This window comes from Protopterus annectens, chromosome 6.part0 (assembly GCF_019279795.1).
Source record: "Protopterus annectens isolate FY-2018-M chromosome 6.part0, PAN1.0, whole genome shotgun sequence".
Classification (NCBI taxonomy): domain Eukaryota; kingdom Metazoa; phylum Chordata; order Ceratodontiformes; family Protopteridae; genus Protopterus; species Protopterus annectens.
Window position 1 is genome coordinate 1,109,387,564 of NC_056737.1, and position 25,113 is coordinate 1,109,412,676.

A 25,113-nucleotide genomic window follows, 5' to 3' on the forward strand; every position below is an offset into this window, starting at 1 on the left:
CGGTAGTAATTGTCTCCCCTGAATCCTCCATAATGCACCAAAAAACACAAAGCTGAGGGAAGCTGAAATAAACGAAATATAGCCAAACTACAGCTTCAGGGATCAAACCAATAAATATCCAAGTACCAGGTGGTAGAAAACGCTGATGTATAAAACCTTCTTTATTGACACAAGTATATCCAGGAGTTAACGCAAATGTTTCCAACAAGTAAAGCACGTTTTCGTTGCTTGAATGCAACTTCCTCAGACAATCAAAGCATCTAAATGTGTAGTTTAAATACACTGATGTTTAATCACATGTGGTTCCAATTAATGAATTAAAGGAATATGCCCTGAAATACTGTGTGCTTAAACTTATAAACATTTTTGGTCATTGTTGTAAACATGTGTTCATGAATTAAAAACATTTTATTGTTAAAAACTTTTTAAATTGTCATAAAAATACCTCCTAAATGAGGCCAGAGTAATTTTTATTAATCATAAAACATTAGAAAACCTCTGAATGTTAAAATTAATAATTCTACATTCTACTAGCCTTGAGTTTTAGTATGGGCTTAATGGAAATATAGTCATTCAAACCCGGTTTCTTATTTGATTCCAAAAGAATCTGCCAGTGAGTCTCCCTTTGTTCCAACCTAGCCTGCCATGGTCCTCCCCTAGGGTCCATGTTTATCCTTTCCAAAACAAAGAATCTGTATCTAGCTGTGGGACATGTCAGTGTATGTTTGTACAAGGCGTTGTTAATGTTGGCTTTTTTCGTCGTTACATATGCTCAGATATCCCGCGCTGTTTTGCCCACATAGTATGCTGGACATTGTAAACAAATAGCCAGATATACTACTCTTAGGCTGTTACAGTTGTAATACTCTCTTGCTTTGACAACTCTATTCAAAGCTGTGATGGTAACTGTTTCATCCTGTATGATGTAAGAACACTGTGAACAGGTGCCACATTTGTATGTACCCTTACGTGTACGTGTTGTTTTGTTCTGAATGGGGGCATGTTCTAATAAACTTTTAATATTTTTGCCCCTGCTAAAGACCATTCTCAATTCTTTGCCTTGCAAATTAGACAGATCAGTAATGGCCATAAATGCTTCCCACTCTTGTGTGATAATGTCCCTTATGTCTGTTGAGTTAGTACTGTATTGTGTAATGAAGGCATGTTGGAAATCTGCCCTATTTTCACACGAATTCTGTCCTGATAAATTTATTCCTGTCCCCAGAACTGGGGTATATTTGTCCTTTCTACCCTTAACAACTTGTTCTTGAATTTGGTTAATGAACCATACAGGGTATCCCCTATCTTGGAACATGGACCTCAATTTGTAACATTCCAAAAGGAAGTCATCATCCTCGACGCCATACGTGAAATTCTCATGTACTGTCCTTTGACGATACCTCTTTTCTGATGAATTGGATGGGAACTTTTGAAATGAATATAGCTGTTAGAATAGGTGGGTTTTCTATATACATTAGATTTGAAACCCCCTTGTATTTTCTTGCTGAGAAGGACATCTAAATACTCTATCCTGTCTTCATATATTTGATGGGTGAAGCTTAAGAAATCTGTTGTGGTAGCTAGATAGTCCATAAATTCCTGGATGTCACTGTTAGACCCTGTCCAAAAAATACAGATATCGTCCAGAAACCTATAGTAGGCTACCCAGTGCTGTTTGAAAGCACTGTTTAATACGAATTTACTTTCCCATATGGAGAGAATAATGTTTGCCCCATAGCTACGCCTGAAGTTTGCTTATAATATTCTCCCCCGAAGTGAATGAAATTGTGATGTAATACAAGTTTCATTAAATTCATTGTCAGAAAGTTGTCCCCATAATCAGCTTTCGGACAAGATGTGATAGCCTCATCCAACCATTGTAGACCTGTTTCATGTGGAATTACAGAGAACAGGTCTACCACATCTATGGTTGAAAATTTAAGGTTGGGTACTTTAAGGTCTGGGGTTATCTGCTTTAAAAATTCCCAGGAGTCCTTAAGAAGATGGGATGACCTAGGCCATAATTTCTTGAATTTATAATCCAAGAATTTTGAAATAGTAGAGATCTTGGAACCTTTGGCCGCTACTATGGGTCGCAGGGGGGGGTCTGGTGGATTTTTATGGACCTTGGGAACCCCAAAGATAGATGGAATTTTGGGTTCTGTGTTATGTAAAAAGGCATAAATACTCTGGTCAATCATTCCTATATCTAGTAAATTTTGAATAGCCAAGTCTATTTTTTGGGTTCCCAAGGTCCATAAAACCCATCAGACCCCCCCCTGCGACCCATAGTAGCGGCCAAAGGTTCCAAGATCTCTACTATTTCAAAATTCTTGGATTATAAGTTCAAGAAATTATGGCCTAGGTCATCCCATCTTCTTAAGGACTCCTGGGAATTTTTAAAGCAGATAACCCCAGACCTTAAAGTACCCAACCTTAAATTTTTAACCATAGATGTGGTAGACCTGTTCTCTGTAATTCCACATGAAACAGGTCTACAATGGTTGGATGAGGCTATCACATCTTGTCCGAAAGCTGATTATGGGGACAACTTTCTGATAATGAATTTAATGAAACTTGTATTACATCACAATTTCATTCACTTCGGGGGAGAATATTATAAGCAAACTTCAGGCGTAGCTATGGGGGCAAATTGTGCCCCTACATACGCAGACATTATTCTCTCCATATGGGAAAGTAAATTTGTATTAAACAGTGTTTTCAAACAGCACTGGGTAGCCTACTATAGGTTTCTGGACGATATCTGTATTTTTTGGACAGGGTCTAACAGTGACATCCAGGAATTTATGGATTATTTAGCTACAACAACAGATTTCTTAAGCTTCACCCATCAAATATATGAGGACAGGGTAGAGTATTTAGATGTCCTTCTCAGCAAGAAAACACAAGGGGGTTTCAAATCTAATGTATATAGAAAACCCACCTATTCTAACAGCTATATTCATTTCAAAAGTTCCCATCCAATTCACCAGAAAAGAGGTATCAAGGACAGTACGTGAGAATTTCACGTATGACGCCAGAGGACGATGACTTCCTTTTGAATGTCACAAATTGAGGTCCATGTTCCAAGATAGGATACCCTGTATGGTTCATTAACCAAATTCAAGAACAAGTTGTTAAGGGTAGAAAGGACAAATATACCCCAGTTCTGGGGACAGGAATAAATTTATCAGGACAGAATTGTGAAAATAGGGCAGATTTCCAACATGCCTTCATTACACAATACAGTACTAACTCAACAGACATAAGGGACATTATCACACAAGAGTGGGAAGCATTTATGGCCATTACTGATCTGTCTAATTTGCAAGGCAAAGAATTGAGAATGGTCTTTAGCAGGCAAAATATTAAAAGTTTATTAGAACATGCCCCCATTCAGAACAAAACAACACGTACACGTAAGGGTACATACAAATGTGGCACCTGTTCACAGTGTTCTTACATCATACAGGATGAAACAGTTACCATCACAGCTTTGAATAGAGTTGTCAAAGCAAGAGAGTATTACAACTGTAACAGCCTAAGAGTAGTATATCTGGCTATTTGTTTACAATGTCCAGCATACTATGTGGGCAAAAAAAGCCAACATTAACAACGCCTTGTACAAACATACACTGACATGTCCCACAGCTAGATACAGATTCTTTGTTTTGGAAAGGATAAACATGGACCCTAGGGGAGGACCATGGCAGGCTAGGTTGGAACAAAGGGAGACTCACTGGCAGATTCTTTTGGAATCAAATAAGAAACCGGGTTTGAATGACTATATTTCCATTAAGCCCATACTAAAACTCAAGGCTAGTAGAATGTAGAATTATTAATTTTAACATTCAGAGGTTTTCTAATGTTTTATGATTAATAAAAATTACTCTGGCCTCATTTAGGAGGTATTTTTATGACAATTTAAAAAGTTTTTAACAATAAAATGTTTTTAATTCATGAACACATGTTTACAACAATGACCAAAAATGTTTATAAGTTTAAGCACACAGTATTTCAGGGCATATTCCTTTAATTCATTAATTGGAACCACATGTGATTAAACATCAGTGTATTTAAACTACACATTTAGATGCTTTGATTGTCTGAGGAAGTTGCATTCAAGCAACGAAAACTTGCTTTACTTGTTGGAAACATTTGCGTTAACTCCTGGATATACTTGTGTCAATAAAGAAGGTTTTATACATCAGCGTTTTCTACCACCTGGTACTTGGATATTTATTGGTTTGATCCCTGAAGCTGTAGTTTGGCTATATTTCGTTTATTTCAGCTTCCCTCAGCTTTGTGTTTTTTCATAAATAACGATGCCTCCCCCTTTGTCAGGTTTCATAACCCTAATAGTATTATCTTTTCTGAGATCTTGTAACACCTTCGATTCAAGTTGGGACAAATTGTAATATGGTTTCAAACTAGACTTACTGATCAAATTGTCCAATTGGTATATCTGTTGTGTGACAACTTTATCACAGAAATATGGGGGTGCATGGGAGGCACAAACGTGCTCTTTTTTGTCAAACTTTGTGGTATAGACTTATTGTAAGTTGGTCTTGATGAACTGTGTGTGTCTTGAAACGTAATGGCCAAATTGAGCTTCCTAATATATTTCTTTGCTTCACAAATAGTGTCAACTAGGTTGAATTTACTAACAGGGATAAATTTCATCCCTTTTGACAGTAAGTCAAAGTGTGTAGTATTTAAAACAAGGTCCGTATAATTGTAGATGTTAAAATTTTTATAAGTGGATATAACCCTGTCAACAGTAATAATCTCTGCGCTTTGATTAACTGTACTGGGACTAGAATTATTTACCTCCTTCCTTCCCTCCATAACATGTCCCTCGTATCCCCGTTGTGTTGGTAGTGTTCTCCTATTTATTGTTGGGATTGGGAATCATTTGATGGATCCCATTTCCTCCAATTCCTCCCCCAGTTGTGGTCCTTCCAATTCCCCCTGTAATCCCTTTCTAAAAAACGTGGGTTGTTTTCCCTATATGACATGGTGTTGTTACCAGTTCCTTCAGCTTTGTTGTGAGTAATACCAATAGGTGACCCCCCTATTCCTGTTCCATAAGTAGGCTCTACCTTTGTTATATTGCTCTATGTCCCTAAGAAGTTTCTTGCTTTTACGAACATAAACTTTTTTAATAGAGTTTTCAGCATCACTAAACTGTTCAGCATATAAATTTTCCCATTGAGGAAACAGTAAATCATTTCGTATTGCTTCATTAATTTCTTCCACTTCATGAATCAGTCTAACTAACTTTTCGTCATTTCATTTAATTAAGAATTGCATAAACTTTGTGCCACAATCATCAAAAAAGCCATTAAGCTCCTGAATAATATTGTTGTTTAAAACAATCCCCATAGGATATTTGTGAAACCTCAGACTCATGGGTACAATTTTGGAATCAATACATTTCATTAAATATGCGTTGTCTAATTTAGTACTGTTAATGGTGTATAATGCCTTACCCAAGGAGTAAATGTTGTTCTTAAGAGTTCCCTTGAGCAAAGCGGGACTGTCCATCCCATAATTTATATTCTTATTATCAAAAACACAATTGTTATCCAAAAACATTTTCAATAAATTGTTAGACTGTCTACAATCTTTAGCACTGGGAACCTGTGTGTCCGGTCTTGTAGTTGTCCCATTAGTGCTAAAAACTCCACTATTAATATTGGTATATGTCAGTTTAGGTTTCATCCTTTTGGGTTTAACACCCATTCATTTTACATCTTCTTCCGTATCTCCAAATGAAAAGTCAAAGGTGAAATCAGAAATACCCAGACAACTACTGTTACACTGTTCAGTAACCGGTAAATTGGCTGGGAGATCTATCGGTTTACTACCTGTTCATTGTCCATTAGGAATTCCATTGGAATGGATGGTGTAATTCGGTATATCTTGAGTGTCATCAATACTATCATTGCACACTCCCAAAATAGTAGGTGGTGGATTGCCACCTGCAAAGTTACCTGATAACAAACATTGTGGTGTCGGCTGGTGCTGGTTCGGAACTCCGTTGTTCGCCTTCATAATGATGTTGCCATAGTTCATCAACAGTGAAGAAAGTCTGCTTACTTCTTCTCGCAGTTCAGCTAGCTCTGCTTGTACTAGAGCAGTACTCCCTTTGTCAGAACTGGTTTGGGTGCTGGGGGACATGTCCCGATCAGACTCCATGATGGAAACCTGGTGAGAAAACCTAATAAATCGTTCAGAAAAAAATAACCAACGAATAAAAGAATGAACACCGGTTCCTTCAGTGTCTTGGGATCTAGTACTCCAACCAGCTAAAGCAGAAATCCTATTGTTCAAATAGAACACAGGCAACCAACGTGTAGTTAAAAATAATTTAATATCCAAGTTAAGCGCTTTCACTTACAACACAGTAAGCTTCATCAGAACTACAAAATTCTAACTGACAAACATTTAAATAACTTTTTTGGCGCCAAAAATGTAACTACAACAGTTACTTAAAGCAATACAATACTAAATACAAAATCTGTAAACAAACAAGCCATAATTACTAACCATCTATAATGTCCTATGTTGTACTATAAAAATAATATCTACACTAATCTGAATCACTAAATGTAACATATATGTGAAATGTATGTTATATAAAAATTCATGTTAAAACTAATAATGTTTTAATAGATATAAAATCATTAAGTCCAGGTGCGGTGGAGGCATCAGTGTAAATCTGCCATAATAATTCTTTGTAAGACAATAATCCCTTAAAATTGCCCCCCCCCCGGAATCAATAACTACACTGTCCAATATTGCAAATTTAAAAAAATGTTTATCACCACACTTATGTATATGTCTGTACAACGCATTATTAACATCCTTAGTTCTAATGCTATAAAGGTGTGAGTAAATGCGTTTATTAAATTTTCTCTCCGTTTTGCCTATGTAATATCCTGAACACACCATACACATAGCAATGTAAATAACCATTTTAGTTTGACAATTCCCTTGTTTAAATCTAATTTTGGTTTGGGTAACATTATTTAAGGTAATCTTTTCACCCTCATAAATAAAACTACATTGTTTGCACACACCACATCTACTAGTGTGCTTTGTATTCTCATCTCTACACCAATAACCTCTTTCCAAGTAGTGCTTGATGTTCTTTCCTACTTTGTTGACAAATTGGGGGCCACTACCCAACACTGAAGTAATTCCTTGGTCTGCAAGAATAATATTCCAATTATTTTTAAATATATCCATAATTTTAGTTATATATGGACCATATTCTAAAATACGTACTCTGTTAAAATTAGTATCGTCTTTAATCTTCCCATCACTAGAAGTATTGGTAGTATTACTACTATACATCATGTTATCATGTTTGTAATTGAAACCTAATAAGGGTATATATTGTAAATAATGTTACCCAAACCAAAATTAGATTTAAACAAGGGAATTGTCAAGCTATAATGGTTATTTATATTGCTATGTGTATGGTGTGTTCGGGATATTACATAGGCAAAACGGAGAGAAAATTTAATAAACGCATTTACTCACACCTTTATAGCATTAGAACTAAGGATGTTAATAATGCGTTATACAGACATATAAATAAGTGTGGTGATAAACATTTTTTTAAATTTGCAATATTGGACAGTGTAGTTATTGATTCCAGGGGGGGGCAATTTTAAGGGATTATTATCTTACAAAGAATTATTATGGCAGATTTACACTGATGCCTCCACCGCACCTGGACTTAATGATTTTATATCTATTAAACCATTATTAGTTTTAACATGAATTTTTATATAACATACATTTCACATATATATTACATTTAGTGATTCAGATGAGTGTAGATATTGTTTTTATAGTACAACATAGGACATTATAGATGGTTAGTGATTATGGCTTGTATGTTTACAGATTTTGTATTTAGTATTGTATTGCTTTAAGTAACTGTTGTAGTTTCATTTTTGGCGCCAAAAAAGTTATTTAAATGTTTGTCAGTTAGAATTTTGTAGTTCTGATGAAGCTTACTGTGTTGTAAGTGAAAGCGCTTTACTTGGATATTAAATTATTTTTAACTACACGTTGGTTGCCTGTGTTCTATTTGAACAATAGGATTTCTGCTTTAGCTGGTTGGAGTACTAGATCCCAAGACATTGAAGGAACTGGTGTTCGTTCTTTTATTTGTTGGTTAATTTTTTTCTGAACAACTTACTAACTGTACTTTCTTGTCAAGTTTGATCTGGCATTCGCCTTTATTTTATAAATGTTTATGTTGTTAAAGATTGTTGTCTGTTTTATTGTTGAGGCATGCCATCCAGGCTTTATCTCTTTTCCTTACTAATTTCCTGGTAGTAGCAGTGTGCCAAGGAGCAAAGACATTTTGCACTCTTTTAAGCCTAAGGGGAACATGCTGTTTAGCAGGTCCATAAATATGCTGTTAAAATAGACAACACCATTATTTAATGCCAAGATTTTTAGGATGCTCCAGTTGTGAGATAGTAGTGAGGTGTTAAACAGTTGATGCAGAGTCGTCCAGGTTGCAAAATTTATTTATTTATTTATTTATTTTACATTTGTTGACCGGGCTAGTCTTACTGGACATATATCCGTTTTCAGTAGAGGCCCGGGGAGAAAAGCTCCAAATACACAAAGTAAACAATCATTACAAAAGAACAATGATGAGCATAATACAAAAGTACCAGTGTAGACTTATGTAACAATTTAAGAAAAACTAAAACTGACAAAAAGCATGTAAACAGAAAAAAAGTAAAATAAAAGTAAAATACAAGGTATGGAATATTCTGAAGTTAGATTAAATAAGAGATAGATAAGCAGAAACACAAGGTAGGAAAACATATGTGAGAAAAAAAAATTATTGTGTGTGTTCTCTGCAAGAGGTATGGCATTCTCTTGTGGCATATATGGGCAGGTGGGCACTAAGTGTACTTATTAAGGTGCTGCAGGAGCTTATATTGTTAGGGTGACTTGTTAATAACCAGTCCAGGATGGTAGTTTTACCATTTTTCAGTTTGATTCTGGTAGCATCACTGATAAGTTGGGACACATTGTAGAGGTTTATACTAGAAGTTATCTTGGAGGTGAGACTTGACCAGTTGATGTTAATATAGCCTAGTATATTTATCTCTTTATATACATTATCACACAGCCAGGATAGGATGCCCTCCAATGTACTGATATTGCCTCCAGGTGGGATATAAAGGGCCTCTACACATGTTATTGTAGGTGTGTGTTTAGTTTTAGGTTACATAGAACTAGTTCTGCATTGAAGAAGGAGAGTATGGGAGATGGGAAATGTGGCAGGTTTATGCTATTGTGGTACATTATTGCTACTCCTCCTGCTATTTTGTTTAATATATCAGCTCTAAGGATGTTAAAGCCAGGGGTGAGGGCATGGGGCAGTATTTCTGTGTTAATGATATTCATTTTAGCCAAGATTCCATTATTGTTAATTTGTCAGTGGAGTGATATTTTATCCATGCATGCAGTTCTGGAATTTTGTTTACAATGCTTCTGATGTTCATATGGAATAGATTGAGTTTCTTGTTGCTGTTTCTTATTTTGTTGGGAGAGGAGTTTAGGCTTTTGGTCAGAGTTAATTTATTATATGTGGAGTAACTTAGCGCATGAGAGGGTCCAGGGTTGAGGTGAATGTCACCTGCTAGCAGCAAATTCAGTAGTACACTTATATGAATGTGTTGTTTTAGTTTTTGTGTTGATAGTGGCTTTGAATCTTTTTTTTTTTTTGAGGTATGAAGTATTTTAGGTTTAACAAAGTTAATGTAGTGATTTTTATATTAATTGGGGACCTGTAGTGAACAGGATGGATGAAGGTAATCATGCGTCTTTTGGTAGCAGGTAAAGTATTCAGGAAGGTGTGTTTGTTAAGATGTAGAGCAGGTTAATAATGTGAGTATGAGAGAGGTTAGAGTGAAACACTGCATCATGGTGGGGAGAGGGAAGTTAAGGTATGCAATGTTCTAAAGGAGAGCATCCTTAGATGGTGAAGAGTAGAGAACAGGTATTGTCAGTTATAGTAATAAGAGATGTAAGAAGATGTTATTGGTTGGTTAGGTTTCAGTGGAGGAAGTTGTGGATTGGTAGTGTAGTTTTCTAGGTGGGAAAAAAGCATTTGTCAATTATAGTAATTTGATGATATAAGAGGTTGTTATTGATTAGGTTGGTTTTGGTGGGAAGGACATTGCTGTGGATTGGTAGTATGTTTGTGAGGATGAGACTAAGGTGAGAAATAAACTTAAATGAGATGGGTGAGTAATACAATAAAATAAATTAAGTAAAACCCTGGATCATCTTTCACAGTGACAGGGTAACTTTGAGAACAATTCCCTCTTTTATGCCTAAAGTGGTTTCAGAGTTTACATTGAGCCAGGCAATTAATTTCCTGCTTTGCTTTCTAGAACCAAAAAAAGGAGAAAGAATTATTCACACTTTGGATGTGCACAGGCAACTTGGATACTAAATTGTCAGAACAATATCCTTCAGGAATTCTAATCAGCTGTTTCTTTCCTATAAAGTCAAGGCAAAGGGACAATTAGTGTAAAAACAGAACATTTCTAAATAGTTGTGTCAAGCTATGCTTATTTTTGTTATTCTTAGCATAGTAAGATGCTTCCAGGCGAAGTCAGGGCTCACAATATTAGAGCTCTGGCTACTTCTGTTGCTTTTTGGAAAGTGGTAGACTCTAGAAATGTTCTAGAGGCAACAACTTAGTCTTCTGTGTCCACTTTGACTAAGCATTACAACCCAGATTCTTTTACTAGGACTGTTCTCCAAGGGCTCCCAGACTCTCTTTTTAATCAGTTTACTGCAGCCAGATTCAGGAAAAAGTGAGGCTGGATGTGCCTACCTAATTTTGGGGGTTCCTATTAGAACACAGAACGCTTGAAATGTTGAATGTCATATGGTCGACACCATATAATCGACATTTCAAGAGTTCAAGAGTTCGAAGGTTAAACGTAACAGCGCCGTATGGTGCAGAATGGGAGAATTTCCCTTTTCTGCACTGAAGTGCGGTCTCTGAGTTGATATATTTAAGTAGGGGGGCACAGCCCCCCTGCTCGCACCGTTAAGGTAAGTTTTTCTTGCTTTTTTTTTATTATATATTCGATCTTTCAAACTTCAACCATATATTGTCGAACATATGGGATTCGAAGTTTTGAAAGTTAGAATATATAATATAGACCCTAATTTTGGTGCATGATGGCACAACATGAGCTGATGGAAGGAACATTCTTCACTCATGATTGCTGGAGCTAGGGACTGCAGCAATTTTGTACCGGAAGACGGTCTTCAGAAGACATCATAGTCATTATCCATTGCACATTATCTCAAAGATGAGCTAATTTCATGAGCACTTGCAAGTTCCTTATATATTGAATAATAAAATCTCTGCCACTCAACAAGTTTTCACCGTCCTTTCCCCTGGATCTGCACATCAGAGGTCTATCATTCTTATACATATATATATATATATATATATATATATATATATATATATATATATATATATATATATATATTAGGTCAGTTGCAGAGCTGTAGACTATATGATATGACAGCTTATTTTTATTTCTTTAGTTACAACTACAACTTAAAATTAAGTATTAAGTAGTTGCCCATGAGTTAATGTCTAAGGACACTTTTTTATACTTGTAAATTTAGTACTTATTGAATGTAATTTAGTTTAACTTTGAGCTGATGTTTATTCATGTTAGATCTGCTTTTTTGTCTAGCCTTCTGGCTAATAATATTTCTTATTAGAAATCGTCATTGTTTCTCTGTTAGCATGCTTCCTGTGGGTTACCTAAAAAGAATGTCATCAGATCTGAAGTGCATTTTATGCTGGGTTCCCTGTAACAGCAGTGGTTAGAGCCTGCACACAGCCATGGCTTGCGGATGTTTGACTGCTAAAGAAAGATTAGGTTGAGGATTGATGTCAATGTGTCAGCTGAATCCCCCTCAATTTTATAATTCTGCTGCACTAAATATATTTGAACATTTGTTGTCATAGTAGGTATCGCATATAAGTATACTGTACTGAGTGAACATAGCTAGGTATAATTCTGATTGAGAAAGATACTTTACTAGGTTTTGAGGGGTAGTGCGGGACTTGCTTCTCACATTAGGTGTGTAGGAAGTTTCCCACCCCACCCCCTCTCCCCATGCAAAGAACAGTTGCATTTTAATTTCTCGTGCTTCTGTTTCAGGCATTGGTTTACTGTTTTGGTTCCTCAGCATTCTGACATCGAGGCTCAACAATAAAACCTTACAATGCAAAAGTATCTTCTATAATGTTTGTTATCTAATTGAATATAATACTGCTGCATTAAAAGAAAATATAGTCACTACTTCTGCTGTAAATAAAACTATTGAGATGATTTCAAGTTGAGCAAAACTACTACTGCTATAGAAAGACCTATAGCTCAGCAGGTTTACTTATATTGTGCTTCACATTTAGATAAAGGACAGCATGCAGCTTATTACTTATGTTGCGTTTCATGTTTAGATAAAGGACAGCATGCAGCTTGTTACTTATGTTGTGTTTCACATTTAGATAAAAGACAGCATGCAGCTTCTTACTTATGTTGGGTTTCACGTTTAGATAAAGGACAGCATGCAGCTTCTTACTTATGTTGTGTTTCACTTTTAGATAAAGAACAGCATGCAACTTGTTACTTATGTTGGGTTTCACATTTAGATAAAGGACAGCATGCAGCTTGTTACTTATGTTGGGTTTCATGTTAAGATAAAGGACAGCATGCAGCTTGTTACTTATGTTATGTTTCATGTTTAGTAAAGGACAGCGTGCAGCTTGTTACTTATGTTGTGTTTCACGTTTAGATAAAGGACAGCATGCAGCTTGTTACTTATGTTGTGTTTCATGTTTAGATAAAGGACAGCATGCAGCTTGTTACTTATGTTGTGTTTCATGTTTAGATAAAGGACAGCATGCAGCTTGTTACTTATGTTGTGTTTCACGTTTAGATAAAGGACAGCATGCAGCTTGTTACTTATGTTGTGTTTCATGTTTAGATAAAGAGCAGCATGCAGCTTGTTACTTATGTTGTGTTTCATGTTTAGATAAAGGACAGCATGCAGCTTGTTACTTATGTTGTGTTTCACGTTTAGATAAAGGACAGCATGCAACTTGTTACTTATGTTGGGTTTCACGTTTAGATAAAGGACAGCATGCAGCTTGTTACTTATGTTGGGTTTCACGTTTAGATAAAGGACAGCATGCAGCTTGTTACTTATGTTGGGTTTCACGTTTAGATAAAGGACAGCATGCAGCTTGTTACTTATGTTGTGTTTCATGTTAAGATAAAGGACAGCATGCAGCTTGTTACTTATATTGTGTTTCACGTTTAGATAAAGGACAGCATGCAGCTTGTTACTTATGTTGTGTTTCATGTTTAGATAAAGGACAGCATGCAGCTTGTTACTTATGTTGTGTTTCATGTTTAGATAAAGGACAGCATGCAGCTTGTTACTTATGTTGTGTTTCACGTTTAGATAAAGGACAGCATGCAGCTTGTTACTTATGTTGTGTTTCACGTTTAGATAAAGGACAGCATGCAGCTTGTTACTTATGTTGGGTTTCACGTTTAGATAAAGGACAGCATGCAGCTTGTTACTTATGTTGTGTTTCACGTTTAGATAAAGGACAGCATGCAGCTTGTTACTTATGTTGTGTTTCACGTTTAGATAAAGGACAGCATGCAACTAGCCAATAATGAGCACAAGGAAACCATTTACAGGATGGAACACAAGTTCTTTGAAGAAAAGGTATGTTGGCAACAGTTTTAATGAGGAGTTGGTGACTGCACATAGCTATTATTAAACATAGGCTCACAGAGCATGAAAGGGCAATGACAACTAAATGCAGACATGTTTTAAACTAAAAATCTTTTCTATGTTATGAGTACGCTGAATCCCGACACGCTGGTTTACAGAAAAATAAAATGCAGGGTCACCATGTTTGTCTCTATATGGACAGACACAGGTAATGCATTTGACTGCGTTTCAGCTGATAACAGATAAATATAAAAATGCCTTAATTGTGCTACCATCGCTTTCATGAAGTTTGCTCAAAATTTCCCTTGCTTAATGATAGCTGGTATTGAGTATGCATGTATATATATCCCTTTCCTCTGTGGATAAACATGTGAGTGGGTTAGCACCATGACTGGCCCCAGCAGTGCTGTTCTGGTCTTAACCATTCTGATATAGCATCCCCTTTGACTACCATCTTTGGAAAGACAACATACAAGCATGAGCTTTTTACAGCTAATAAGGACTGCTTGGCCTACCTTATCTATCCAATTCCCAGGCAATGCCATTCATAATTAACTAGTGGTCTCCTTCTTCATGTCCTGCACGAAAATGGCCAAACCCTTCCAAATTATGTATGTGCTCTTTTATTTTTTTTTTTACTTATTTATTTATATATGTATGTATATATTTATGTTAGTTTGTTAACTGGAGGAGAGAATTTGCTCACGGTAGCCTTTTACAAAAATATAAAACGTGACTAAATAACCAATGATAAAAAACAAATCCAGGCCATGGAAATAGGTAAAATGATCTTTATAAATCCACAGATGAGTGCTTTCGTCTGATACATATCGTTGTATGTAGCAATGGTGCTTTCATCTGAAGAAGTCTTTGTATCAGATGAAATCGCTCATCTGTGGATTTATAAAGATCATTATACCTATTTCTGTGGCCTGGATTCGTTTTTTATCATTGGTTATTTAGCCTTTTACAAAACCCAGACCAATAAACAATATAAGATACATTTTAAATGAAACAGGTTCACATGGCATTGACCATCAAAGTGGAGAAAAACTACAGAACATGTTTTCAGATCATACAGTAAAATAGGACATTAAACAGTTGTTGATGTTGTGTCTTTCAGCTTTTCCCGGTTAGGGGTCACCACAGCGAAACTCCGGTCCACTAATGATTGGTAGTAGATTTTTACATGCCGAGTTGCCAGCTCTGACGCACAACCTTCAACAAAGGTACGCCCATTCACGCATGTCTCCATATTAAACAGTATGCATGTAAATTCAGTATGAATCGAGTGGTGATATAACTAAACATGAAACATTTGAAATATACAAAGTATGTTTGTGACCATGGCTGTCCTTAGATGAAATGAAAATGTAGGCCAATGGCTTAGTGAACTCCAGCTTCCTGAAAACCATAAATATATTTGTGCACAAGTTCACATAAGGATATAGATTATTATAGTAGATAGAATATGTGGGCACCAGGCATTGGAAATCATTTTTATTTGTAGTACAAGGGGCTTTGATAAGTGCTGCCATAAGTGAGATATAGAGTCCCTCTGTACAGATAAATTAAACTGATATCAATATCTAGTCTGTACATATTAGATTTATATGAATTATTTTCATTAGGCAGATATTATTGTTATAGTAATAATAATTATTTTGCAAAAACTCCAGAAAAAAGTGCAAAATAAAGATTTTTTCATCTTTTTGGCCATTGATCAAAATATGTGGTTTATGTATAAAATGCTCTTCATGTAGGCATTTTAGTGCTGAGCACCTTTTGTGCTTGCAGCCTTCTTTACATGACATCATCGGTTAAGGGGTAAAGTATGGAGATAGGAAGAGCATTTGTTGGTGGTAGCAAGAATACCTCTCAAACTTTTTGTAGACTGCCATGTGACTCTTAGTAACTTTTATTTAAGAGTGTTGCTTTTTACTTATGTGGAAAACAAAATTGTTAAAACTAAGTTAAAACTATTTTATCCTTGGTAAGAGTTGTGTTGTTTTACTTTTGTGAGCTGACATAACTTTTTAACATGCTCTTTGCTGTTTTATGTTGGAAAAAGTACCTATTTTAATACCTACCTGTTTTTCTGACTACTGTTACCAGGCTACCTCAGGATTCAGTCATCTTTTTTGGCTTTACCATGGAACAACCTACAGTTCTTCCTCGTTCCAGCCACAAAAAGAAAACATTATCAGCAGCCTTTGCCACCTCAGCGGGCTACTAAAGTGCCTAAACTGCAGATGAGTAACTCTGCTGTGGCCATTTCTGGTTCCTCAGACCATTAACCTTTTTCATTGACTCCGTCTGGTATAATATCTTCACCCAGCATGAACCAGGGTTAGACCTGTCCTCTGCGGCTGTTGCAGTGTCCTTGGTGGGCCAGGAAGAACCACTATTGTCGGTCTTGCAAAAAGAAGCAGGGAATACCTTTTTTTCCTAGCCAGACGGGAATGCCTATTCCTTTGAAGTTTTTTTATTCCTGTTAAAAGCAGGTCTGTTTCTTTAGAAATTTGTGTCAAAAAGAAGCAGAAAGTTAAACATATGTCTTCTCATGTCACAATTACTTTGGACAGGACAGGTCCTTCAACTTTCAAGTTCTTCTGTTTCTGGTAAAAGATAATAGGATTCTTCATTTTCTGAGGATGTTTAAGATTTTAAACCACAAAATGACTGTGAAGGGACAACTTTTATTTTTTTCTTCTGACTTCTGGTTCTGATTTGGAGGAAATTGGGGCCTTTGGCAGTCCTTTTGAAGGATTCTCATTTTCTTTAATCATTTCCAGAATGAATCAGTTGTTTCAGTGGGAACATAAAGACATTCCATTGTCTCTTAAGAAGTACTGTGACTTAATATTATTTCTTGAACCTACACAAGTTTCTCCTGTTCTTCCAGCACTGAAGGATGTATTTATTACAGCCTGTAACTTGCCCGAGAGCCAGCCTAATACCCCCCCAAAAAGCAGACAGATTGTATAAAGTTCCTCCATCTTACAAGTGTTCTTACCCCAGATCAGACCCAGCAGCAATTTCTCTGGTATACCCATCTGCTGCTAAAAATCTGCTTAATGCAAATCCATCCCCTTCTGACAAACATGATAGAGTTTTTGACAGATTTGGGAAAAAAGTGTATTTTCTGCAACACTTATTTTTAAAATTCACATTTGTCAAGCTCGCATGTTAAAGTTTATGCTTGCTTCTGTTGAGAATGTGAGGAACATTAAGTCATTGTTTCCATCACCTGAGAAAAAATTTTTTTTTTGTAATCTTATTGTTTCTGTGTCTCAATGGCTACCAGTTCTTTGAAATGAGCTTAAGATTCGGCTGATGCCACTTTCAGGGCTGCTGCCACTTGAATTCTTATAAGGTTTGCTTGGATGCATACTCAAAACTTTGCTGAGATGTTAAAGGTGAAATTCTGAATCTCCCTTATACACAGAGGTAGCTTTTGGACCATCTGCTGCAGAGGTCCTAAAAAGTGTGATGGGAGAGGTAAGCTGATTCAGGGAATTTCACAGATTTTTCAGCCTCCCTTCTTCAAGTTTGTCAAGGGGTTTAGTGCTACCTCTATTACCTTTTACAAATATATATATATATATATATATATATATATATATATATGTGTGTGTGTGTGTGTGTGTGTGTGTGTGTGTGTGTGTGTGTGTGTGTGTGTGTGTGTGTGTGTGTGTGTGTGTGTGTGTCTGTGTGTGTGTGTGTGTGTGTGTGTGTGTGTGTGTGTGTGTGTGTGTGTGTGTGTGTGTGTGTGTGTGTGTGTGTGTGTGTGTGTGTGTGTGTGTGTGTGCGTGTGTAAAAGCAGGTACAGCAAGCTGCTGATGAAGAGACTTTTAAAAAGCAATGTTAGAGAGAAAGGAGGACCCCCCCCCCCCAGAATAAAGGACAGTCTAACAAGTGTGGATGACTATCTCCAAAATCCCTCTTCCCACCCTGGCAAGGCTTTAATCTTTTCCAAAAATCTGAACCTCCACATCTGTCTTTGGCAACAGATAGTTTCAGGTAAATGGGTTCTGAAAGTGAGTCATTGTGGATACAGATGGCAGTGGGAATCTCTCGCTCCTTTTCAAGAGATTACTTCTCACCTGCCAGATCAAGCTTTTCTTTTCCCTCTTGCCATTTAACATTTCCTGGCTCAAGAGGTGATAGTAGTAGTCTCTCCCCCTCATACAGGCGAAAGCTTTTATTCAAGGAGGTTTCTGGTGTCAAAGAAAGGTTCATGGAGACCAGTTCTGAATCTTTCCCTTTTAAACCTGTTTGTGATAGTGCCCAACTTCAAAATGTTATTTCTTCACAATCTGTTACCTTTCATCCCCCATTATTTTTATGGTGGCATCAGATTTAAAATGTGTTTAGTCAAAGTAAACTTTATTGTCATTTAGAACTATACACGTGAAGCCTAAATGAAATTTCGTGCATCAGCTCAATTTTTGAAATTACAAATGAAAGTGAAAGAACACATGCAAGTAGAGGAATAAACATAACTAACAAATACAGTACTACTCCCAGTACACGAAAGAAAGAGCAGAGACATTTACCAGCACTCATATATGAAAAGAATACCCTTCCCTGAGTTAAGTTAACTACTCTATTTAAAGTAATGCAAAACATACTACAGACTGAATTGCCTAAATTATTTGTTTAATATTGCACTTGAGTGAGTTAAATAATACTAATCACACCTCTCAACCTCTCAGTTCAAGAAATCGGGACAAAAACTAACAAAATGGGGACAAAGGTCCAAAAATAGGGGCATATTTTAAATATTACTCTTATAAGCTTAGAAAGTTGCTAGCGTAACAGGATTTGTTTTAACATACATTTTCTGAAGGATTTGAAGTCTGAAACTCAAATGTATGTCATTATTTAGTGACATTGATCCGCAAATCATCCCAGTAATTTGTCAGAAAAACACAGAATGTTGTGTTGCCCTATTTTGCCTTCATTATGTGCTGGTTGGGTTCAGAACCAAGCATCGGTTCCGACTCAGCCTAATTCAAAAGCTCGAGGCTATGCCCTATCCCATGATGCTCAGGGAAGATTACCCAGATCTCGTTTTGCTGCTCAAGCAGATCAGGTGACTTCTGCTTGGCTCTTGGCTAAGTTTTTCATCTTTTTGTAATTTTTGTGGTTAATGTTAAATTTTTGATAGTTAAACTCTGTTTAGGCATTAGCTAGTCTCTTAAGGGCTTTGGGCTGTGTTTTCTCCATCCCTTTGCGCTGTGAGCTGTCGGCCTTTTTCTCATCAGGCCTTCTGGTTTCTATTGTCATAGTTCCCTATCCCCCGCCACAAGCTCATTTTGGTTAGAGAGCTTTCCCCTCCCCTGCCTTTCTTGTTGCGATGAGGATCTGTTTGTTTGTCAGTATTTCCTCCTGCGTTTTGGTTGTGCATTGTTTAAGTTAAAAAAAAAAAGGTTTTCTGTAGTCTAGTTAGTGTGGTGTGTTTTTTGCCTTGACTTTGCATAAGTTTACGTTGGTAGCTTCTTGGTTGAAGCTGTAGTTGTTTATATTTTATAGATACATATTTTTTGTTGGATTGGCTTGCCTAGTATAGGAGATTGCTTGTTTCGGTTTTACTTTGTGAGGTAACAAAGTTAAAAAAAAAATGTTTTTTCGGATTGTTTCTGTTTTTTTCTTGTTGCTACAGATATGTCTAAAGATCAGAAAGAACCCAAATAGTTTGGGTTAAAAAAATGTGACAAATGCAGCCAAAAACTGTCTCTTACATATGGGCACACCAGTTGTGTTTATTGCCTGGGAGCCCTCCATCTGCAAGAATCTTGTGCCTTTTGCCATGCTTTTAGCAGTAGAGTACTTCTTGAATGCAAGAACAAACTGATTGTGAGAGGATTGCTGAAGGTTCCCTTTTCAGAGGCTTTGTAAGGGTCTCAGAGCTCCAAACCTTCTTCAGTATCCCCCTCTTCTTCCTCGAAATCGGAGAAGTCAGGAAAAAGAACTCTAGCCTTGGATCCGGTTTCAGAACCCTCTAAAAAAATTGCAGCAAAATCACCAATCTTGGAACCAAGGGCTCTTGGCTCTGAAAAGGCTACCTCTTCAGCCCCATCTATAGTTACAGAACCGATAGAGTTACAAGTCAGGAGTCAGTCCCTAGTTTTGGAGCTGATTACTCCGACTTTGAGATCGCCACACAAAAAAAAGGCGAGATCACCTTTGTTGTCCTCCCGTTCCTCCAGGAGCCTGTCCGATAATGACATGGAGCAGGTGGTGAGGAGACTACTTCGTACACCGGCGCTGACAAAAAATCCTGTCGACTCCAACCCATGAGGAACCGGAGCTGAGTAAGGCACCATCCCCTTCTTTGATTCCTCCTCTGACCCGATCGGGCCTGATAGTAGTGGAAACATTGGAATTGAGACCCCCAACAGGATTGTCAGTTCCGACACCTGCTCTGATTACCTCAGTTCCATTGGAATCTGGGGAGTCTAGGAGCCAACGCTCTCCCATCAGGTCTGGGGAGGGTTGTCGGATTGGACAGCTGTCTGAGCCGGTTCTACCTCTCGGGACTTCAGCGCAGTTGAGCTCCACTCCTACATCAGCTTCAGAGCCAACCACTCTGCTGTGGGGCAGGTCTTTCGGGCCTTCAAAGCCAGCGACCTCTTTGGAGCCAGGGACCTCCTTGGAGCGGGTTGAGGGGGTTTTTGAGCTGATGGAGAGAGTGCTGTTACCTCCGATGGCGCCACTCCCAGCTTTGAGTACTCTTCCCCCAAAAGCATCTCTGTCGGTCTCAGCACCATTGCTCCCCCCCAAGCACAGAGCCCCTGAGCCCCAGGAAGCACCTGTGGGTGAGACTATCTCTTCCGAAACTTCCCCAGAGTACCCCTCTGAGGAGGTTCCTCAGAAGTGATTGTGTAAGAGGAAGCACATAGACTCCTCGGAAGAGTCTGTCACCTCAGATTCTGACCTGGATGATTTGGAAGGGTCCCCACGGTCCTCCTCTGAAGATGTCTCCTTTGCAGACATCCTGGAGATTCTGAAACAGAGGGGTGGCTGGAAGCCCATCAATCTTTCTGAAGACGAGTCAGTATACCTGGAAGCTTTTGGGTCTCATCCTACCACCTCTTGGGTGTCTCCACCTTTTGACCAATTAATGAATGTTATTGCTTGTAAGGCATGGGGCTATCCAGATACAGTGGAGCCTGTTCCGAGGAGGCCTAACAAATTCATCACAGCACCCACAGACAAAGAATTTTTAACCAAAGGTGTCCCAGTAGATGCTATGGTGGTGACGGTAGCTACCAAGAAGGAATTGTCAGAAACTTCCTCGTCTGTTCATCCACTGAATAAAGACTCTCAGATGATGAACAGATATGGAAAGCATACCTTTTCTTAAGCATCATTTGCGCTTCGACCGCTGAATTACCATTTTATGAGACTTCAAAGGGATCTCTTGAAGGAGCTAGGAGATACCCTTCAGGGTACTGTAGCTGCTGGGGTTTTGGATAAAGTTTCCTCTCAGCTCTACACCCTAAACACAGTAGTTAACGCCACTATATGGCTGATTTCATATGCAGCCGATGGAACGAGTAGGGCAGCAGCTACAGGAATTTCCTTAAGGAGACATTCCTGGATGTGTTTATGTAATTTTGCTGAACCCTTCTAGTCTTCCTTCACTAATGTCCCTTTTGATAGCTCGTCATTGTTCAAGCCCAAAGTTAGAGACCTTGGCCAGGTGTGAACAGGAGGGAAAACTGTCTGCCATAGAGGTCTGTTTTTCCACCCCCACTAGACCTTATCCCAAAGGTCAGAGAAGAGAAAAAATGTGGTTCCACAAATCCCAAAGAGTATTTCCCGATGCATGTGGTGACTCTTTTCCCCAGAGGCAGGGGGGGGGGTAACAACAGAAGACGCCGACCTCATGGCAGAGGGGGTCCGCAGAACTAGGGTGACAGGGATTCTTTCCTTGGGAAGCCCCTTCAGCATTCCTGAATGGAGGCCATCCTCTCCATCTCTGGAGGCAGTCAGGGGATGCTTGTTGTTGTACCCAAATGCCTAGCTAGAAATCACACAAGACAAATGGATACGAATGATCATATCCAGAGGTTATTACATACCCTTTTCCTCTCCCCCCTTGGAAAAACAAACCATCCCAGATATTCCTCCCAGTTAAAGGGACCTTGCAACATTAGAGGTACAGAAGTTGCTAGAAAAAAAGAGTCATCCAAAATGTCCCCGCAGACCAGATTGGATTGGGAACTTACTCAAGGTACTTTTTAGTACCAAAAAAGACAGGGGACTGGAGACCCATTTTGGATCTCAGCAGATAAAACAAGTCCATCAAGAGAACAAAATTCCAGATGGTGACACTGCAGTCAATATTATCCTTTCTGGGGAAAGACGATTGGATGTGCTCAATAGATCTCCAGGATGCGTACTACCACATAAAAATGGACAGGCGATCCCGGAGACATTTACGCTTTCGGCTGGGAGCAAATCATTACCAATTTTGAGCCCTGCCCTTTGGCCTCACTACAGCCCTCAGAGTGTTTACCAAATGCATGACAGTGGTCACAGCTCACTTGAGGCATCGGGGATTCCGTGTGTTTCCATACCTAGACAACTGGCTCCTAACCGCCACCTCCAAGCATCTACTACTTCAAGCAAGGGACAAAACCATTCACCTCTGTGGCAAGCTAGGCATTACAATAAATTTCAAAAAATCTGCCTTGTTGTCGTCACAGCATCTTATATTCTTAGGCTCAGAATTAGACTCAATGAAAATGTTGGCCAAGCTTACCCCCAAAAATGATTCAGTCCCTACATTGTCAAATCAAGAGCTTATTATCCGAAAGAACTGTCCAGGCAAATACTATCTTGCAGGCTCTGGGCACCATGGCAGCTGCAATCATTTTGGTACATCTAGCCCGTTTGCACATGAGAATTCTTCAATGGCTACTTTTTTCCCACTGGTCCATGCAAGGACTACCGCTGTCACACAAGATAATTATCACAGAGTCCTGCAGGTAGGACCTACAGTGGTGGCTTCAAATGAATCAGTTAACTTTTGGTCACCCATTCGTTTTTCCACAACCAACAGCCACACTGACCATGGACACTTCTCAGATTGGGGGGGCATTATCTGGGAAAGACTGTCCAAGGCATCTGGCAGGAACATGAGAACCACTTGCATATCAATACCCTACAGATGAGAGCAATGCTCTACACATTGCAAGCATTCCAGGACTCTCTGCCAATAGGAACTGTTGCAATTCAGACAGACAACATGTCAGTGTGGTGTGGTACACAAACAAGGAGGAACCAAATTTTACCCCCTATGTCAGGAGGCACAATGGGTATGGCAATGGGATGTCTCTTCTCAAAGTTTTCTGAATGCAATGCACATCTCGGGGAACTCCAACCTGATAACGGACAAACTCAGCAGAGCTATTTTGATGCCTCATGAGTAGTTCCTGAAACAAGAGGTTGCGGAAAAGATTTTCCACAAATGAGGCCAGCCCTGCTGTGATCTTTTCGCCACGTCCATGAATGCCAAGCGCAGCAGCTACTTTGCCCTGATTCCCCCTCCAGGGAAGTCACCAAGGGATGCACTGGTATAGATTGGCCCCCGGGATTACTTTACGCCTTCCATCCCTTTCCTCTGATACCAAAGGTCCTTCAGAAAGCCAACACATTGAGAAGCACCCTAATTCTCATTGCACCATACTGGACTTGACAGATTTGGTTCCCCTTTCTCTGGACCCATCTATATGAGGAACTGTGGATTCGGGCCCAGTTCCAAACCTTCTGACCCATTCGTCGGGGAAGTTCCATCCATCGAGCCAGACCCTAAAGTTGACAGCATGGCAGCTCCAGTGCCACAGATAGCCAGGCTCCATGACATCTCCCCGGCAGTTAGACATATATTGAATTTTCTCATAAGCCATCTACCAGGAAACTTTACTCTAGCAAATGGAAAAGATTTTCACACTGGGCCCGCAAAAACAATATAGATCCCTTTACGGCCCCCATTACAGCAGTACTAAAGTTTCTCACTACATTTTTTAATGAGGGTGCGACAGCAGCTACAATTAGAGTCCAGCTAGGCACTATTCCTAACTTTCACATTGGGGAAATGGGCCTAAAAATCATGTCCCACAAACTCTGTAAGGCCTTTCTAAAAGGGACTTTCTTGCTGAGACCTCCAGTCAGAGAACCTCCAACACCATGGGATCTAAACTTTGTTCTATCCTCCTTAATTTTGTCCCCTTTTGAACCTGCATCATCATGTGACATAAAATTTTTGTCATGGAAGACACTTTTCATGGTGGCCATTACCTCTGCTAGATGGGTGTCTGAACTCTAAGCTCTATCTGTACATCCTGCTTACATAATTTTCCACAAAAGACAGAGAGTCTCCTTACATACTAATCCTTCCTTTCTTCCAAAAGTGTGCTCATAGACCAACTAAACCTATCTATTGAATTACCAGTGTTCTTCCTGAACTGTGGCAACAGGGCAGAATATAGATTACACCAGTTGGATGTACATAGGCAGTCGTGCTTCTACGTGCATAGAACTAAAGGTTTCAGAAAATTGGACCAATTATATGTGTCTTTTTCAGAGAAAAAGAAAGGATTGCCAGTCTTTAAAGTAACACTCTCAAAATGGCTCACAGATTGTATTTTGTTCACATACAACTCCCAAAACCTACAATTACCAGGCAAAGTGAAGGGCCATTCCACAAGAGCTATTACAACTTCCTCTGCCTTCCAGGCTAGACTCCCTTTGGATTTGATTTGTGCAGCAGCCACATGGGTAAGGCCTCATACCATTATCACTCTTTACAAAGTGGACATGGCCTCCCGGAACCAGGCTTCCTTTGGGTCCACAGTTCTGAAGAGTTTATTCCCTTGAGCCACCCAAGAAAGAAGGTGCTAGGGACACTGTCCCAACCAGCATATAATGAAGGCGAGATAGGACAACACAACATTAAGAAGTTATGTACGCATCATAACATTCCATGTTTGTTGTCCATCTCGCCTTCATTCTTGCGTCCCACCCTCCTTCCCCTTCCTTCGCTCCTGGAGGATCGGGCGGATTATTATATCTATATTTGGATTATGGAGTCTCTGTTTCCCTTCTGGGTCTTACTTAGACAGGTTGTCTATTGTCATTTGATATTTATGCTTTCTCTTGCAAACAAGATCTGGGTGATCTTCCCTGAGCATCATGGGATAGGGCATAGCCTTGAGCCAGTAGAAGCTCTTGAGCTTTTGAAGTAGGTCGAGTTCCGAA

At 38.7% G+C, this 25,113-nt stretch overlaps 1 protein-coding gene across 1 annotated transcript in view; it reads left to right on the forward strand.

The window, feature by feature from the left end:
- BBOF1 (basal body orientation factor 1) overlaps positions 1-25,113 on the forward strand; it is an 872,624-nt gene that overhangs the window by 266,722 nt on the left and 580,789 nt on the right. The window contains exon 5 of the mRNA XM_044073629.1: positions 13,750-13,830. Coding sequence (XP_043929564.1) covers positions 13,750-13,830 — 81 coding nt within the window. The remainder of the gene's footprint in view (positions 1-13,749; positions 13,831-25,113) is intronic.